Raw genomic sequence first — 16,793 nt, 5'->3', positions numbered from 1 at the left:
CTAACCATGGTTTTATTTAATTTTATATTCGATTAATAATGTTATTTAAATGTATATTTAGTTTCATTTACTATTATATATTATCAATTACGAATGCAATTACTAACGTTAAAATTCTTATGCAGAGAAATATCTTCAAAGAAAAGAATTCTTTGTTCTTCTTTATTCTAATAGGGTGCAAATATTATTTGAATTGTCGCGCGAAAATAGACAAAAGAAAAACGTAATCGCTCGGCAAAATCGTTTGTAAATATGTAGTGGTCCTTTATAATGAAAATACCGTATCATGATTGGTCGATGAGTTGTTTCGTCCAATAGTCTCGTGGAAATCGATTCTAATAGCAACCTCATGAAGAAGGACCTGTTGCTAGTCCTTTTGTAGCCATGCTGCTATCGCGAGTGCAAGGTAAAAGTCAAATTGTACGTTTTTGAACGTATTGACACGATCAACAATTTTTGTTTGAATAAATTTTTCTACGAATAGCCCATTTCTATTGAAACAGGTAAAAATAAACGGTATTTTTGACCGAAATACAATTACATTTCTTTTTGTTTATTTTCAAATTAGCGAATCACGATTAACGGTAGGCAGTTTGCCCTTTCATGTCTTTCGAACGTTCGAATTTATTATTAAACATATTCGTGAATTCTTGGAGAATGCGATCATCGTAGCGAATCTTTACTATTCAAATGTTTTCATTCGTTATTTTACGAATTAAATAAATCTAAGTTTTGAATTATTTACTTCAGTAGAGTAAAATGGAAATATCACCCAGGAAGCTGTCGAAACGTGCACAGGAACCTGTTGACGAATGGTTGCAAAATGAGGGATATTTTAGAAAACACGCGCCTAGAGATCCAACTTGCTTATTCAGAGCAGTCAGTGAACAAATTTATATGACACAATACTACCATATAAGAGTCAGAAAGAAATGTGTAGAATTTATGAGAAAAATGAAACACTTATTTGAAAAGGTAAATTAATACATTACATGTGGTATTCTTTAATTAATGTAACTATAGAAAGAACCAAAAGATGGTATTTTAATGAGACATGTGTTAATTAATATGGATGAAAATTGTTTTTGCAATTTTGTTCTTATCTAAATGGATATCTAATCTCTTTTTTCTCAGAATATAACGATTCCATTTGACGATTATCTTGAGCAAATGGCATGTTTTACGGAATGGGGTGGTATGAACGAAATTCAAGCTATGTCATTGCTTTTCAAGAGAGAATTTATTATATTTAATGGTCAAATGCAGATTCATCGTCCTGTTACTAATAATGGTTTCAAAGATACAATATATTTATGTTATTCGCCACAAAAACAATATGATACTATTTATACAAGAGAAGTTGTTGCAACTGCTGCTTATTGTCAATGTAGGAAGTCTATAATGTTTATATACTTTTATATTTTAAAACAATATGGTAATTGTATAAATGTTATACTTTACAACCTGATTTGCAGCTATAGTTTATCAAATACTTTATAAAGATGTCTTTCAAATGCCTAACGTAGACTCTACTGTTCATAAAATGTTACATGACCGAAGTGGTACATTCAGGCATGATAGGTTTTTTCTTAAAGGCAACCTAGAAATGCGAGAGTAAGTTGGTTAATACTTTTATTATTAGTATTTGGAAAGAAATGTAATATCAAATCAATCAATACATCTTTAGTCAGTTGGCTGCAGAGATATATAGTAAAATTAAAAATGGACACAATGTAGTTGATGATACGCAAGCTATAGTAAGAGATGTACCACCTTTTCCTTATAGAGTTGCAAAAGCTCTTGATCCCAATATTTATCGCAACACTGATTTTGACATATGGCATGAAATTAGGAGAGGTAACAAAAAATTTGTCTGTATTAAAAGTTGTGTTACTATATCAGAAAATCTAATCAACATTTAAATATCTTAGAAGTAAAAAATGCTGGATGGACTAAACATAATAGTCATGAACTTCAAGTTGGTGGTACATGTTTAGTACAAATGGAATTTAATGAGGAAGAATTTGACAAAGTTAACAATAATAATGTTTATGTGTCTTCTTTTGAAAAAGATACTAATGGTAATGATACTAAAGCATTACAGAAAAAGAGCCAACATGACCCTGTGTTTTTCTATGGCCACATTCAAGAAATGAGTAAAAATCAAGGTCCTGTATTGGTTTTTATTGAGGAATTAGGAGAGAAGAAAATTGTACCATATTCTGCTCTGAAACCACTACCTCCAAGGAAAAATAAACAGAATAATTGGCTACCAATGTGCAAAAGAAATGTTTTAGATTCAAGTTAGTAGTTGAAAATGCCTATACAATCTTTTTAACATTTTTTTTTATACACTTTTATATAGAATTGCATGATTTAATAGATCAGAAATGGAAGAAGACATGTAGCACAACTTTGCGTAAGAGTAAGCAGTCAGTTACTAATGAAAACGTTTTGTCAAGCAATATTAATAAAAATCAAAACAATGATAACAGCATAACCGATGTTAATAGAAATAATTTTCAGTGGAAAGAACAGTCTTTGTAAGTTTGTGTATTATTTTTGATATTCTAAGAATACCGATATATTTTTTTAATAAAACCAGTATTATGTATTATAATTAAGATTTAAATTTATTTATTATTATAGAAAAGTGGATCATCAACAGACATATGAAAATTATAGAATGAAGAACTGTCCTGATTATTTAGTTAATGTAAGTTAAGTCAGTTAATGGTTGTAGTAGTAAGAGCTGTATCAAAATAGTCTAAATAATCCTTTTTCATAGAATCCGGATGAAATGTTTTCTACAAAAATGATTTTGAATAATACAGAATCTTCTGCAGTGGATAATGTTAAGCAGGAAAATAGTAATGTGTGCAAAGAAAATAATTCGCTTGCAACTAAATGTCCTGAGAATAATTTGATAAAAAATTTGAAGTCTGATGATGTAACAAATATTGATAATAATGTGGAATTGAATTTGTACTCAAAACAAAGAATCGAAAATGATAACTATTATTTACCATATACTGGTATGTAATTAAAAGCCAATTGGTTCGTTATTTATGTTTCAAACTATAGTTTCTTATTCCAAGAATTTATGTGTCGTTAGGAGAAACTGTTCCTGACACTCAAGTGGATGACACATTATGTTCTATTAATTGTTCTGTACAAAAAAGTGTCGATGTAAATGGTAGCGATTTGCCATTATCAGGTAAAAATAAAAATTGTTTTATATTTGTATAATACAACAATTGTATTTATAAATATTTTTTTCTTTATAGATCCATTTACCTTGAGATTTTTTTATAACTTAGGATTAGAGGTATGACTTGTTTAATGGTGGTAAATTAATTTATAATTCTATAGATCTTTTATTTAAAATTGTTTTGTAGTACTTCCGTGAAAGCAATAATTGGAACTATTTGACGAATGGACAATCAACTAATTTTGGACAGTGGTACCAAGGTGCATCAAATTTTAGATTAATTTATATGTTATATATTTGTTGTTATATCTCTTAACGATGAATGTAATGATTAAAAAGGTATATCCCAAAATGAAGAGGAAATGATAAATATTACAAATGGTGTAATGCAAAATTGCACACTGATGCAACAAAAAAGAGAAGATTACAATGATCGTAAAGAAATTTCTATTCAATCAGTGTGCCAAGAAAATGGAGATAAACGCATGAATGATATACAAGATATGCAAATTCAGAAAACTGAAGTTCCAAGAGGAGATAATGGAAAAGATCTGTTATATCTGCCACTTGAAAAAATAAAGGAACAGGAATCTATTAATAGAGATTCTATTCGTATAAATAGGAATGGTTTAGGTCCACGATTTAAAAAAAATTCAGACAGTATGTGTCAGTAACGATCTACCAAGTTTCACAAACACGTTTAACTGTTGTTTATAAATGATTTGCTAACAAGTATTCGTTCTCTTCACAGATCGACCTCGTAATGCTCAACAATTTATACAACCAAATAATCAATATTTACATTGTGGACCAAATTCCAGATCTCCGAAATCGCAAGAAACGAAAGGTAATGGTACTTCAATCCAACATACACGGTCAGTACCTCATCAGGTACATGTTTCTACAGATGCGGTGAACTCGTATCAAACGCCTTACATGCAACCAGGCATGTATTCTGGATTGTCGTATTATGCGAACGAAACAGACTCATTCACAAATCCTTACTATCCTCCAAGCCCAGGTTTTTTTCCAGTTCCTTGTTTACCGCATTCCGACATACCCGATAACAGCGGTGTACAACCATTTTCACCGCAACTGTGTCCTGGAATAGATTATGCACAAGCTTATTCTGGATTATGTCCACCGTATATATGCTCTCAACCAGCCTCGTACAGCATACCACCACAAAATATGCAAGAACACTGGTATGCAGTTACTGGACAACCGCATTATATGCAATATGCACCTATACTACCTATGACTGCAGATACAACTTGCAATGGGATGGCACAAAATGCCAATCAGAATATTTCGTCCCAAAATATATAATTGTGCTGTCATTTTTTCACCTAGTAATGTTTTTGCATATGATTCATTATATTCTAAAGTGATATACTTGTAAAAATGTTCTTCCAGTTTCGTGCATAATCTACATTTAACTAGCTAACATAGATCTGTGTATAAAGATACTTGAGTTATCGTAAAACTAAAGTCGTTACTAATAGAATTAACCCTGTGGCTGGTACCATTAGTACTTAAAAATGTAGAGATATATGACATACGAAAGCTTATAGAAAGAATATTGATACACGAGGTTAACTAAACAATTAGTATATTTTAAATAGTAAGCATTCAATATCGGCATAATTATATTTATAAACCGTGTTGAATGAAAATTTCTATATTCGACATTCAAAAGAAATTCTATAATATATGATATATTAAGTGATAACAGTACAAACTATTACCAAACCTAAGTGTTGGTAGTTAGAATACCTGTATAATTATATTCAGTAGATTGTGTAGTACAGCTTCACTACTGCACATACGTTCTCCAAATTGGAAACAAGTTTTTCTGAAATTTTATACAGGTGACCTTTTAGTTCGTTAACATACTTAGTCTGTATACTTCATTTGTTAAAACCTTTTTTGCAAATAAATAACTATGCAATATAAGAATGAGTCAAACATACAACCTATCGATTATTGCATAAATAATTTTTATTTTTAAATACAAATATTTATGTAAAAAAATCTTGAGTATTTATCGTCGTTTGTTCGATTCTCGATTCGAATTGAATTTCGCTCTCGTTCCAGTCATGCCAACAAACGCGGATTTTGAACGAATGTTACAAGAAAGTTTTTCACTCAATTTGAGAAATACTTGATTTTAACCTTCGTATAAAGAGAAAAATGTAAGAAGTATACGATTGTATTAACATAACAAATTTGTAATTTGCTCTTCGTTCAGTGGTATTAACAAGGTCAATTATTCGCGTTTAATCAGCATTTGAACCGGCCTTAAAATCTCCGCCATTGAACGGCCGTGGCTGTAAACCGGCGAAGAAGGTGCGCGCTCTCGAGATCCTTCATATACAAACACCGTGGTTCTGTTCGCTGTATTCCACGCCATGACTAAAATTTGTCGGAAGAGTAGGAGTGCAGTAGCAGTGACAGGTCAAACGGCGAACGGCGAGATTACTTAATATTCGCCCGACACGAGACGAGGGTTTCCCGCATCGAAAAAACGTCGTGAGATTTCTCCTCGGTCCTTGGTTTCTCTGTTTCGGAAATTATCGTCAGCAGCAAAGGTTGAGTGTTTTCGTGAGGACAGCAGAACTCACGGAACAAGGAGAGTGCGAGTGCGGAGAAACTGAAAAGAATGGAGGTTGGTCGCAATTAATTATTTCGAAATTATATGTCTGCATGATCGATAACACTGTATACGCTGGAAACGTGTCATGTATACCCTGTGTCATGTTACTCCGGATGAAGTTAATGTCAATCCTGATTTCTTGTACATTCACTATTTCGATAATTATAAGTAGATAATTAATTAATTGAGTAATCATTTGTAGAACACACACACGCGCGCGCATGTGACGTTTTTACGAAGCATCGCGTAAAGTCCATTTTGTTTGTTTCAAATAATTACATCCTGTTGGATTTCATATTTTACTAGTTAACTATATACATATAGTGTAATATGTAATATATCGTGATAGATAAAATTTATATCATCTATATTCTGTTTATCCAGAATACATATGAATTGTATAACTAGTTTGCAATATTGCACCAAACGAAACTGTGTTTACTGACACTTATCAATACATTTAATGTTTCTGTTGTTATAGTTATAGTTTTACAAATGTAAACATTAATACATTGTAAATACTTTACTCAAATTTAGCTAAGAATTATTAAGCATTCATTTCTCTTTACATGTTTCTATGTGTGTCTTACATTTTTAGGTAGATGAATGCTCAGCCGGTGGAGATAGTGGGGCAGAGGAAGATGAAGATGATGCTTCTTCCCATGGATCTCGAAGCAATAGTAGTAGTAGTAGTATGAGTGGTAGTAGTACTTCGACAGACAGCGGAGATGATAGTGGAGAGGATCACGGTTCAAGTGGCAGTGAAAGTCATAGTTCTGGGGAAGAGGACGAAGATGAGAATGAGAATACAGAATATTCTATTAAAGCAGAGAGTCCTGATACAGTGGTACAAATTGTAATTTTTTATTCATGGAACAAAACAATTTATAATAGAAAATTCTATTTTTAGAAATGGGAGACTTGCGTTGCTGCAAATACCAAGGTAAAATTGCCACAGGATCTCTGCGAAAAATCAACGATTTTTAAAGAGTTTCTAGACTATCCTTATATTTGGAATGAATGCCTGACTGAAAATCAAAAGGAAACATTATGCAGTCTTTTACCAAGCTTTCCAAAGGACTGTGATGTCGAAGCCGAAACAGAGAAGACTTTGCGCATGTTATTTAATCAAGAAAATCAGAGGTAGTTCAAAAATGAATTGTTTATATTGTATTTTTTGAAACTAGTAAATCATGTATATTTGTACTTATTTCAGATTTAATGTGGCGCCTCTAGACGCATTTCACAATCACTTATCCGCCGGCCATTATCGGCCAGATATCAGAAGGATGTGTGGTCTAGTTCGAAAAGCACAGCAGAGACGATTATTATTTGAAGAACGGAAACGATCTTACGAACTTGCCAGTCAGTTATTAAAATCTAGAGAGAGCTTACTCTTGAACGCGTATAAGCAAGGTTTCTGTCAGCCAACGCAGAGAACAGTGTCGAAAGTCCAGTGGAGAAAACCAAAGCCTGCTATGGGTAAGTTAAGCTACTGCTGAAAATCGTTGTAAAAAAATTTCTGGCTGTTTATACTTCCCCCACGCTCCAGCCGTTTGGCAGAGAAGTATGTAGTAACTTCCGAGGGACAATACTAACAAGCAATACACCGACAGTTGAAGAGAAAACACAACTGCGCTATGTGGAGGAACTGAATGCACTGAGGACAGAGCTCGGAGCAAACGCGAAGCTAGCAGCGGACACAACATCCGAGAACGAGGAGAACTATCCGTATTATCAACTGTCCGGACCTAAGCAGAAGAAGAAGAGGCGTTCTCTCATGAGCTCTCAGGGTTTGTCCATCAGAGGCTTGCAAATGAATCACGAGGATGAGACGATTCGGCCTGTTTTCTCCACGCTACAACGAGCAGAGTATCCCACGAATAGGTCGTTGTTTATTCGCGAGCAGACGGAAGAAATGTATCGTGAAATGTTGCTCGAACATAAAAAGCGAAGAGCACGTCGTGATGTGCGTAAAATAATTCTTCCTATCGAGATTGATAATACGTTCAGTTTTATTAACAAGTCATTGTATCACTTTAGATTCACCCGGAACTGAATACTCAGGGTATCGCACTCGCCGATCTCACTCAGAGAGCACAGATTGGTCAAAAGCACAAATTGTCTATCGGGCCCTCTATGCGTATCACAGCCGCGAAGAAACGAATTAAGCTGGAACAATCGCCGCTTTGTCCGCCAGCGCCGAGATTAATGAATTCGAACTCGATAAAACACGAGAGCGATAATAGCGATTATTCTCATACGACGGATGACAATAGACATTCCAGTGCATTGGACATGGATCACAGAATGTTAACGCCAATTAAATCGGAGCCTGTAGACCCATACGAAATGCATCAGATGTCGAAGAAGAAATTGTAATTTCAGTTCATCATCGTATAAATATTTGTAAAAAGAAACTCGTCGTAGCGAGGTATTATATTTTTCTTTCTATTACAGGAGTCCGGCCACGTCGAAAGGCAGCAAGTCTTCGATGGTATCTACACCAGAGATTAAGAAAGAAGTAGAGGATATGGAGTATGACGACATTAAAACGGAACTCAGTGCTGGAGTGAACGAAGACGTTCCTCCTGAGACAGAGGAAGATGAAGAGAACGATAAGAAGGAACTCGATTTAGACAGTATAGATATGATGCAAATACCGATCCAACTCGATGATGGAATCGATATATTGGACGACGTCAAGTACGTTTCCCTCTTCTAATGTTCGAATACAACGTTTGATTTGGTATCTTTATTTCTCATATTATTCCAGATGCGAGGATGAAGGAGTTATATCGATACCGGATAAAGAGTTAAACGTTCCAACAAATGACGATGGTATCGACATTAACAGTGGAGCAGAGCTGATGCAAGAAACGCATGCTTGTTTCTTCTCGCTGTTAAGAGATGCTTTTACTTCAAAAGGCGAGTACAGGATGAGCACTGGAGAAATGAAAGACGCTGTCACGCAGTGGCAAGGCAATCCCATTTCACCGTTAAACGATTGGTAAGTACAGAGTGTAGCTATCTCTTTGTAACCAAAAATCCAACAGCAATTGTTAATTGTTTATCAGGTATTCCTTGGCGTCCTCTTGGACGGCGTTGGTCCCATTGGCTTTGGGATTTCTTGCTGGGGAGTTCACATATTCTCAAGAATTAGGTGACCGGCAGGAGCGTGAACCAGAGCTCGTTCCATACTTGGAGAATAAAGGAAGCGGAGTTTATGCGTGGATTGGCGCTGGACGAGACTCGGATTCACGTTTATCGGATTTGTGTGCGAAATTCTTGTTGCACAAGTATGTGTTATTGTGCAGAATGCGCGAAGTTCTATTTAGATGTAACGGAACTTTATACGTTGTCTCTAAACAAAAAATATTATTATGCTTTAGGGATTCATTGGGTCCACCAACAGCGTCCTCTGCTTGCTCAGTAGTAGCTGTAAAGCAGCAGTCTCAAGTTACACAATCTAATAGCAGTAACGTTAATAGTACCTCTGGGAATGGAAATACAAACGCAAACGCCAGAGCTAGTAGTCCTGCTATTGAATCAATTAACGTCGATGGCGGATCTATCAACACCGTCGCTGAATGGGAACCACCTCGTGCTCTGTGGCCTACAGAATGGAAAGTCCGATCTTCTACGTCAGAAGAACGCGACGAATTTAGGAGGCAGGAGCGAATGCGTTACGCTGCACCTCACAAGGCATTTACTTATAGAATGCACGGTTACGCGTCCGTCGTGGGCCCAGTTAAAGGCATTTATCAACATAATGTGGGTACGTTTACATCTGTGATTCTTTTTACAAAAAATTTGTTGGCTCCTGTATAGAAAAAACGTGACACTATAGAGCAGGCATACCGAACTTATTTGAACTCAGAAAAGTTGTTTTACAGCAGTCAAAAATATTTTAGAGGCAACTGACGACAACTGACGTTAATTTTAATATTTAAATGTTGATCTATTAATCTTGATTTTTCCAGATATTTTGTTCTCTTTCATGATTGAATAAAGGTGTTTGCATAAATAACTCTTCAAGACATCGTGTTTGATATGCCTGCTACAGAGTAATTTTAATTGGAATTTTTATTTAATTTTATCAACAGCTTCAGGTTTGACTAAGGCTCGTGGTCACTCGTTATTGGTGGCAGATCGACCAAATTTCGTAACGATTTTGGCATTGGTGAGGGACGCCACTGCAAGGCTTCCCAACGGTGAGGGGACCCGTGCTGACATTTGTCAATTGTTGAAGGACTCTCAGTACATTAGAGAACAAACAGACAGTGACGATAAGGAAGGATACTTGCATTCAGTCGTGTCTGGTGCTTTAGACAGGTTGCATTACGAAACGGACCCTTGTGTTCGGTATTACCCACGTCGCAAAGAATGGTTGTATCTTCATCGAGCGCGCTCAGAGTCCGAATTCGGTGTGTATTATTTTGGTATACGTATCTACTTCGTTAATTGTCTATTCTGCGTGTCTAATATTTTGTCTTTCTTTTCGTAGAAATGTATCATCAACAGTTGCAAGGCGTTGCGAAGAACAAGAAGAATGTTAGTAGTATGTCGCGAAACAAAGCGTTGCCACCGGTTATAAAGCCTTCTAATATTAACAAAGAACAGTCGCCGATAAGCAGCAAAGAAAATACGCCCAAGAAGGAAAGAAAAACCGCGACCACCGCGCAGCCCATTATATCTAGGTGAATTTTAAGTTTTCTATTTCTCCCCTAAGAATCTAGACTAACGTTATGAGATCATGTGATTATTGTTACAGAAAAGAACAGAAGAAAGCCGAAGAAAAGGTTGTGGATCATTCTGCCTCGTCCGAGCAGCAATCCATTGTTGCCACGAATGTGATGACAACGATGAGTGCGCCAACGACTTCAGCTATCGCTGTAACAGGTTCTACTGTACCCGTCACAACTCACCCGAGTGCTTCTACCTCCCTTAGCACCGTGACTGTAGAAAAGGATGTAACGAGCAGCGAAGTAAAACCACAAATCACTACAACAGCCCCGGTGAAAAAGGTGACCAATATCGGCGGGAAACCGGTGGCTGTTGTGAAGACGAACGCTCAGAGCTTGTTACAGTCGAATCAACAACACTTTCCTCATCATCAGATTCAAGTGTCGACTTCCGCAGGCTTGCAAACTATACGATTATCGGGACACTCTGTGTTGCATTCCGCTCAATCGGTTGCAGCTAGCAGTGCCTCCAGCAACGCGACTAATGTGACCACTAATCTGACAACAATATTCCCTCAAACCAAAGTACAGAACCAACAGCAGCAGCAACAGCAATCACAGCAACAGCAACAGCAAACGATAGTAACGAATCAAGGTGGAAAGAGTATTTTGCAGACCGCTAATATCAAGCAACAACAGTCCCAGCAGCAACATGTGTTACCTGGAAAGACTTTGTTGGCGTCGCAGATCAAATTGGTCAGTTCTGGTCAAATTAAATCGCTTCTCACGGGTCACGGTCTCCAAGGTCAGACGATATTTATTAAACAGTCGTCGCCCTCTGGTAACCAGACACAACAATTACAACAGCAACAACTGAAGGTACGAAATTATGCAAAATGATTATTCGGTTTAGAACTTGGCGTCAACCGAGGTGTTTTGTTTCTGTCTAGCAACAACAGCAGCAACAGATCCAACAACGTGTCGTAGCCAATCAACAACAGTCGATACAGACGTCTGGTATGCAGCGTATAATCGCGCAGATCGGAGGGAAGCCGATCGCCGTACAAATACAGCAATCACCGCATCAACAACAGCAACAACAGCAACAAAAAATCTTGGCAAAGGTTTTGACCAGTTCGGGTGGCGGTCAGCTCATTTCTGTGGAAAGCCTTCTTGCTCAAAAAGGATTAAAGTTGGCGACCACTAGCCACGCTAGTCAACTTAACAGACAAGGGAAACAGGTCATACAAACCCAGTATCAGGTACAAAAATTTGTTTCGACCATAAGTTTTTACCATATTAATGTTGGACAATATGTAATCGAGTTGATAGTTACAATTGAAACGATTGATTGTTAATTACTCGTAGTAATTACAATTGTCAATTGTTTTGGAATTGCAATTAAGGACCAAAGAATTAAAACTGTTTAAAAATTAGGCAAATTTTTTCTACATTTGTACGTTGCCTACCAATTGACAAATGTTCAGTTTATCGAATATTTTAATTCTTCAATCGTTAATTGCAACTTTTGGACCAATTGCAATTACTGCAAATAATTGAATATTCGTAATTAAAAAATTGTCAATTCAGTCACATTATTCATCAAACGTATCTATTGCTCAGAAGAGATTGTATATCGCAATTGTAAACTAATAATTAATTTTTAAATTATAATCCGATTTTCAAATTGCAATTGAAGATAATTAAAATTAATTTTTTAATTAGATCGATAAAGTGATTAAAAATGTAACCGATCAATCTCCAACACTATCCAACACTCGTTTGACACTCGAGATGTTATTTAACACTCTGAATCCCGATGCGTTTTCTAGGTGGTGTCGCAGGCACAGACATCTTCGGGGCAGTCGAAGATCATAGTCAGCACGCAGCAACAACAATCCCAACCGCAAACAGTGCGTATGGTAACGGCTCAGTTGGCTGGTAAACCGATTGTTCTGGCTAGCGGCAACAAGAATGTCGGGGTCGGCGTAAGCAGCGGTGGAAGCGTGGTTCTCGGCAAACAGCAGTCATCGCAACAACAAACGCAACAGCAGCCAATCATTTTACCGAGTCAGTTGCTCAACATTAAAACGCTACACGGTTTGAAAGTGATACCGACACCTGCAGGATTAAAAACTACCGGTGCAGCAGTTTACGCGCGAGTAATCGCGCCGACCACGATAACCTCCACCCAATCTTCGGGAAATCAACAGCAGCAGACTATTCAGACTCAACAACCGTCGAGGAACAGTCCCTACAGCGCACCCTGACGCAATTGATGCATCAATCACTTGTTTTCATTACCTGTTCTCTGTTTACTTTAATCTCCCGAATATTTTCGGAATTATGCGAGAAACTGGAACCGAATTTACATTGTAAAAAAAAAAAAAGAAAAAAAGGAAAAAAAAATTAACAACAGAAGTAATAAAAATTAACAAGACTCGTACCGTAGACTTGCGTCGTTGCGCACAGCTTCCATGCAATTAAGGACGAAGAGAAATGGTCGGTTCTGCGTACACGCTGATCCGGTATCGAGACACTGTACATTTCACCATCACCTGGTGAAAAGAACACAACACAGGTCGTCGTTGACCTTCTTTTGTATTAAGTGTCGAATTATTTACAAATGCATGGGTACGATTTTAAATACAAAAATACCGTTTACTCTCACTCTTTCTCTCTCACTCTCTCTCTTGTTCTCTCTTGTATCAAGATGATTCTGCAGCGTCGCATGTAACGTATAAATAAAACTTACGTAATTACGGTAGAACGTTAAATTATTTTTACAAAGGTTCTCTGCGGTCTATGTTTTCGTAGGAGTTTACTATGAATACCTAGGCAGCAAATAGCCACCGCGTCTTTGGTCCGTTTCTTGCGAGGATACCCGTCGGTGGAGCATCCTAAAATGTCCGTGGGTCTATGTACAAAATTTAGGAAAAAACCGACATGCGAGTGTGAAAAAATGTTCGCGTTTATAAATTACGCTCCTCGTGCGTTCGTCGCTAATTCTCTTGGCTGTGTCGCGTGCGTCGAATGTTACGATAAAAGAAAGAACTATGTTGTCTCGGAATTCCGTATGTCTTGGAATATGTCTATCAAGTTGTTTACGCCTATCAAATATCCGTCCTCGTGATTTCCCACTTGCCACTCGGCGTCATGGCGGATTCGCGGCAAGTGTTGTGGCAGGGGTAATGTTTTTGCGAAGTCGATCATCCAAATGCCAGCATTCTTGGTGTCGTGGACAAACAACAGACTCGAACCGACGACCTCGTGCGAAGCGAAGAACGGCGACGTCTTTAACGTGCTTCTGATCGCCTTCAAGCGTTGTATGTATTTGGGTACTGCGTGCGGGTAATCCTCTACGAAACGTCTCAATGCCTCCGTCACCTAACATTGAAGTACAATCTCTGATCAGTTTATTTTGTCGACAAAATACTACTTGTACAGTTACAAAATATATTAACTGCTCGGAGCCCATCGTGAATCATACCAAACAGAATTTCTACTTTAATCTCTTCAGGAACGAATTACTTTCTTTACAACTATGTTGCCTTCTTATATTCGAAAATTTAATTACAAACATTTTATTCACGATTTCGGTTGATATTGTCATGTTACGATATTCAAAATAATGTACAAACTAAACATATACGCGTGGGCTAGTATTCTTGAAGAAGTTAACATTATGAAATAGACTGCCTATGCATATAAAGTTTTTAAATGATTTTCTTCTAATTTAGTAGATTAAGTTTTGGTCGATAATATTAGAATTAGCTAAACAGAATTTAGAACAATTTTTGCAGCATTAATTGTTGCTGTTTGAGAAGAATATGCTTTTCTCAATAAATTTCTATTTAGTTGTTGCATAACTTAAATGGTAGATGACATTATTACAGCAATATGGCATCTTGCAGGTATTTATTACATGATGCGATTAACCTATACATAGCAGTTCGTATTAGTCACTATGAAATATCGAAGTTCTATCAATAGCTTCGCGGTATTCAAATTTTTAAATAGATTATTCACTGAGGAATATATTATTTATGAAATGTGTATTATTTCGTTTTAAGAATAAATTTAACTAACCTTTATTTAGCATTAAATAGGTGTAATATATTCGCGTGTAACGATATCTAAATAAAATATGTAACAATATTACGTATTGAAAATCACTCTCAAAATATGATGATGCATTTAACTTAAACTAATATATTCACTGAATTGACTATTTATTACAAACTTTAAATATCGCGGAGCAATAATCAGAGCATTGTTATTTTATAACTATTTATTTCTATGTTCAAAAAGTTTGAATAATGAGAGGTCATGCCATCTAACGTTACAGCCATGCAACAATTTAATTTTGATAAGAGTTTGTCAAAAAGAAGTGTCTTCTCTCAGCAGATATTTATGCTGTTAGGTGTAACATCTTTCACTCGACCTTCATCATGACTAAAACAATTTTAAATTCATAACATTATACTTTTTCCATTTTGTGCGTCGAATTTATTCTCCGAATTATTGACAAGTAATTATGAAACTCATGATTTACATTTCTGCTCGACCGATATAGTACAATTACAAACCTGTTCTCGAGTTCTCGTTGTTTTGAAATCCTTTGACGATCCTCCATGAGCAAGCTTAATGCCCTCAACGCGAAAACCTAGCGTAGCAGTGCTAGATATCGTCTCACGCCAGACCATGTATCTTGGCTTCGTGACACCCTGCACTCGACGTTCCTCTGCGCTCGGTGCAGTTGGATCAACTTGTACCATTTTCTCGTACATGTCTTTTCTTAGCTACATTGTGAAATCAAACCAGAAAAACGTCGAATTAGTCACGCAACTGTTTTTCTGATACTCATGGGTCATGAAAAACTGTTACGATTAATTATTATTTATCTGTATTGTTGCAAAAAATTTTTACAAAGCACAAGTGGTTTGAATTTTTATGTACTATTCCGTTATATACTGCTAGTTTACATAGTGTGCATAAGTAGTGTGCATAGTGTTCATTTGATTAATCCTGAAGTTTATGTAAAAGTCATTGCAACTTACTTTGTATTTAATAAGCTCAAGAGTTCGTATTTAATATGTTGTAATGCTTTGTTGGGTCCTCTATAGAAATAAACGGTGAACTTGCAATGAATATAACAGCATCTTTTTTATTAAGGAGTATAGAAGAACTATAGATATGAAAATTTAATAACCATCTCATTACTCTTTTTGTGTATTGTTTCTCCATCTCTGGTAGTAAAGAAGATATTACTATGTTTATTGTAAGATGGCAATTGATTTCTAAAGCACTTGTATTTGTAAATGATCTTGAGCTCATTAAATCCTCCAATTTGTTTGGATGGTACAATGTAACTGATTTAAAATAATGGTAACTCACAAGACTATGTATAGGAGTTCATTCTTGTTTCTCCATTCACAAGCAGAACACAACAAAGTTGTACAGAGATTTGCAGTCTCAAATTGTAACCAGTCACAGCTCAAATTATCTTGATTCTTGACCTTATATTTTCTGCTTTCTTTCATGCAAACATTTGTACCTTAGGTCTTTCCTTGGCCTTGGCAAGCTCGGACTCTAGGTATGTCCTGACGCCAACTTTACAGTCCATTACACAGGGATGTTCAAAATCACCAAGAAGATCTTGGAGCTGCAAGTAAGAGGATACCACAGTCCTTTTGCTCACAGTGTCTCCAGTTCCATCTTTTTGAACAGTTTCTCCCGTTGTTGTCTCTTCGATGTTCCCATCCTCTGATTCTTTCATATCCAAAACGCCTTTGAACTCTGGCACGTAAGGCCTCAAGACATCGTTCATCAGCAAACGGAAGCAGGCTTCCTCCTGGGGACAAAGTTTCTTTAGAATCGTCCCTGGGGTAGGTCCTGAACGGAAGTTCCCTTGGTGTCCTGCTAATTGCACCTGAATTGATATGTAGAAAAGTTCTCATTAAAATCTGAACTCATTAGTTACAATGCTTTGTAAATGGCTCATTGTTGTGCATGATGAGACTTGATTTATAGTTTAGCTATGACAAAGACATTGTAGAGTTTTCCTCAGTTGTGAATATCGTTAGTGCATCTCCAAAAATATTAAGATTATTTTGTATTAAAGAAGTGTGTTAAAACAATTGTGAGTTATACTATAGTTAACTCAAAGAAGACTAAATGTAAACAAAACCACATGACACAAATGAATTTGTATAAATAAGTAAAATAATGCAGATTTATT

General features: G+C 36.3%; 3 protein-coding genes across 11 annotated transcripts in view; 2 read left to right on the top strand and 1 right to left on the bottom strand.

The window, feature by feature from the left end:
• The first annotated feature begins 126 nt into the window (after positions 1-126).
• LOC143146573 (uncharacterized) lies at positions 127-5,034 on the top strand. 2 transcript variants are annotated; one of them, XM_076310979.1, is made up of 14 exons: positions 127-975; positions 1,135-1,387; positions 1,476-1,614; positions 1,688-1,857; positions 1,932-2,303; positions 2,384-2,543; positions 2,650-2,716; positions 2,789-3,035; positions 3,116-3,217; positions 3,288-3,328; positions 3,399-3,471; positions 3,551-3,871; positions 3,963-4,058; positions 4,119-5,034. In XM_076310979.1, exons 1-14 carry the CDS (start codon positions 760-762, stop codon positions 4,538-4,540), a joined length of 2,679 nt encoding a protein of 892 aa, XP_076167094.1. In that variant the 5' UTR covers positions 127-759; the 3' UTR covers positions 4,541-5,034. The 2 variants fall into 2 exon arrangements, with proteins under 2 accessions (XP_076167094.1, XP_076167093.1); XM_076310978.1 differs by having other exon boundaries at positions 3,963-5,034.
• Positions 5,035-5,518: 484 nt separating this feature from the next.
• On the top strand, positions 5,519-16,652 carry Nfrkb (nuclear factor related to kappaB binding protein). The gene is made up of 15 exons (XM_076312286.1): positions 5,519-5,879; positions 6,466-6,714; positions 6,778-7,010; positions 7,084-7,349; positions 7,484-7,836; positions 7,911-8,245; positions 8,328-8,573; positions 8,644-8,877; positions 8,945-9,166; positions 9,260-9,645; positions 9,974-10,294; positions 10,375-10,567; positions 10,642-11,431; positions 11,503-11,814; positions 12,385-16,652. Exons 1-15 carry the CDS (start codon positions 5,874-5,876, stop codon positions 12,820-12,822), a joined length of 4,584 nt encoding a protein of 1,527 aa, XP_076168401.1. The 5' UTR covers positions 5,519-5,873; the 3' UTR covers positions 12,823-16,652.
• Ip3k2 (Inositol 1,4,5-triphosphate kinase 2) overlaps positions 13,138-16,793 on the bottom strand; it is a 45,219-nt gene continuing 41,563 nt past the window's right edge. For 5 of the 8 annotated variants that reach the window (XM_076312287.1, XM_076312295.1, XM_076312292.1 and 2 more), the window contains 3 exons: positions 16,110-16,484; positions 15,142-15,354; positions 13,138-13,939 (listed from right to left, as the gene is read on the bottom strand). In XM_076312287.1, coding sequence (XP_076168402.1) covers positions 13,607-13,939; positions 15,142-15,354; positions 16,110-16,484 — 921 coding nt within the window. In that variant the 3' untranslated portion in view covers positions 13,138-13,606. The remainder of the gene's footprint in view (positions 13,940-15,141; positions 15,355-16,109; positions 16,485-16,793) is intronic. The other 3 variants (XM_076312288.1, XM_076312296.1, XM_076312294.1) reach the window with 1 other exon arrangement.

Source organism: Ptiloglossa arizonensis, chromosome 5 (assembly GCF_051014685.1).
Source record: "Ptiloglossa arizonensis isolate GNS036 chromosome 5, iyPtiAriz1_principal, whole genome shotgun sequence".
NCBI lineage: Eukaryota > Metazoa > Arthropoda > Insecta > Hymenoptera > Colletidae > Ptiloglossa > Ptiloglossa arizonensis.
The sequence above is the reverse complement of the archived record's forward strand: the minus strand, read 5'-3'. Positions and strand labels throughout refer to the sequence as shown.